The 2749-nt window shown below is 41.8% G+C and overlaps 1 protein-coding gene across 1 annotated transcript; it reads right to left on the bottom strand.

Annotated features, from left to right (window-relative positions):
* Positions 1 to 219: 219 nt before the first annotated feature.
* Positions 220 to 1794, bottom strand: LOC102661695 (protein MAIN-LIKE 1-like). The gene is made up of 5 exons (XM_006606654.1): positions 1780 to 1794; positions 1136 to 1453; positions 771 to 1022; positions 374 to 685; positions 220 to 270 (listed from the first exon to the last, which is right to left on the bottom strand). Exons 1-5 carry the CDS (start codon positions 1792 to 1794, stop codon positions 220 to 222), a joined length of 948 nt encoding a protein of 315 aa, XP_006606717.1.
* Between the last annotated feature and the right edge of the window lie 955 nt (positions 1795 to 2749).

The following is a 2749-nucleotide window of genomic DNA, read 5'->3' on the forward strand; positions in this document are numbered from 1 at the left end:
TCGGTAATAAACAGCAACAGGCCCCCAGTGCAAGAGACCAGAATAGCATGATCTGACGTGGAAGTCCCGGACCTCCTGATGCTCCCCATAAGGGATCCAATAGACATCCGGAATCCGGAGTCGGTCCAGGCGCTCCCTATACGACGGCATGCGAATGCTCTTCACGGTCTTCTTCGTCATAATCCACTTGCACGCACGCGGAGAAGCCTCGTCGTAGTCCTAATCAGCGGTGGACTCCGCAACCGAGGGAAAGTGCTCGTAAATCCAGCACTACAGATGTAATATTCAAATTATAAACATTAATAATCAAAGTGTAACAAAATTTAAAGTTGAACATTGTTTAGCCTGAATGAATGAAAAACATATTTGTTACCTGCAGCAGTGTGATGTAACCGCCAAGTTGTCGACTGTGGCTCATAGATGCATCGTTCAGCTGGTCATACATATGAACCAAAGCAGCCACTCCCCAGGCGTACCTCTTTGTCATACTGAGGTCACGAAGGGCCTCCAAGTAGACAACATGGACATTGGTTGCACTCTTGTTAGCAACCCAGTAAGTGAAGAAGATATGCGTGAGCCGCAGCTGTCCAATGACCTGCTTGGCATCGGCGTTGATATATATCACATACCCATTGCAGGCGTACGTACGGTCCGCGACACTAGACTGTCTCAGCCCTAGTAGACTCTGGAGACACCATCAACAAGTCCACCAGCATCTGAACCGCATCGTCCACATGCAAGGACTGAAATGCGTGTAAGTCGCCAATAACGGGAAGATGGATAAGAGAGGAGACGTCGTCCAATGTGATGGTGAGCTCTCCCACCGGGAGATGGAAACTAGACGTCTCCCGGTGCCACCGCTCCACAAACGCAGACAAAAGTCCCCGATCGCCGGTGTCTACCGAACACGCGATCAGAGGACTTAGTCCTGTACCAGCAATAAGTCCCTCAATGGCAGGGACAGACCTGCCTAAACTGTGGACCTTCCTCCCATGAGAGGATAGCTTCAATTCAGGACACTCCTGAATTGAAGTATAAAGGAACGCAAAATTTGTTAAAATTATCATTTAAAGAAAAACTAATTTCAATCATAAAGTATAATTTACAAGTAACTAAAAATAAATAGTATAAATACCTCTCCCGTCCATACGCTGCAAGCAATGTGATCCGCATACGCTGTCAACACAGATGGGTCGCTCTGACCACCCGGAAATCCTTGAGGCTGATCCTCAGCCGCCTCTGCGCCTGTGTTCGCAGAAATGTCCGTAGGAATGTCCTCCACAACAGCTGGTGCCTCCATCGAGTCATCCTGAACATCTGGGTCAGGGATGACTGGCTCATCGACGTGATCCGCAGTCACAGTGACTCGCTGCCTCCGTGCGGATGCAGTAGGACTCCTCTGCCCACACCTTTGCCAGTGACCTGACCTAAGGCACGACCTTATCCTCTGGTCCTAACCATGATCTGCAAATGAGTACCGCAAAATCCATCACTCATTTCATTTTCTCAAATTTCATGCGTCTAACGCATATAGGACATTGATTTGGGACAGCAAAGCACCATCACCCAATGGTTGTTCAAGCAGTTGGTTGACTCAATTCAATTACTCTAAATGCCAACTTGTTGTTTTATCATATGTTTTAGTTATTAGAGAGAAACTTGCTCAGCTTTATGAATCTGAGAAACAATGGTCAACAACATCTCAAATGCTTAGTGGTATTGACCTTGATTCAAGAATCTGAGAAACAGATCATTCCTGTTAACATCAGTATAGTATACCTTAACTCCATGCATGGTTTTGGTTGTGTTCGTCTCATTGATACTAACATCAGTAGAGTATGGACAATTTAATTCAGGCCAGAGAAGGCACAAAATTCAATGGATCAAAGAATTTAGGACTTTGTAGCGAGAATTAAGGGTAAAATTTTCCTTATGAGGATTAAATGGATTGTTTTATAAATGTCTCCATGCATGGTTTTATAAATGTCACAAGAAGCCAAAAAAAAAGTAGCAGCAGTTAGTTCTAAAATAACTTGACATTATGAGGATTAAATGGATTGTTTATCTCTTCATTAAATTTTCCTTTTCCTCTATAAGATTAATTATATTTGTGTATCAAGACTTTGATTGGCCAATGTTGAGCCAATCAGGAAGAGATAATTGACATGTAGAATGATTTATTGCATAGGTGTTGAATGAATTCACACATGGGAAGCAGGAATGGTTCAGGTTATGAAGCTGAAATGGTATCCATATTCTCTCAAATTGAGTCCCCTGACAGATCACTTCATGACCATATAATTGAAGCTCTTGGAAAGCTCACTGTTGAACAAAGAATTCCTTATGTTACCAAAAAAGTCATGAGAAATTAAAACAAGTTTTCATTTGTTGCTAAGAATCTTTATTTTTATACTTTAACCAAGAAACATAAAAATCTCAAACTTGTTTCATTTAATTCCTTCCTCTCTTGGCTTATCATTTTTTTTGGTTTAGGTATTGAGCAACATTGTGGAACCGGCATTGCTATCTCAAGATGGCTCTGATTTGGATAAGCCTGTTTCTCAAGAGACATTTTTGGAGGAATTTAAGATAGTCACAATGAGTGTGGCTAATCGTGTTAATGTAAATTAACCAAAGTGCTAAGCATTATATAAATAAACTAAAATATTGGAAAATAGCATTTGGATATATTTAACTGGTGTAAGGATCAAATTTAGGGATTTGGTGCAATACATGCATGTTGGAATAA

Source organism: Glycine max, chromosome 20 (genome assembly GCF_000004515.6).
Source record: "Glycine max cultivar Williams 82 chromosome 20, Glycine_max_v4.0, whole genome shotgun sequence".
Lineage (NCBI taxonomy): Eukaryota > Viridiplantae > Streptophyta > Magnoliopsida > Fabales > Fabaceae > Glycine > Glycine max.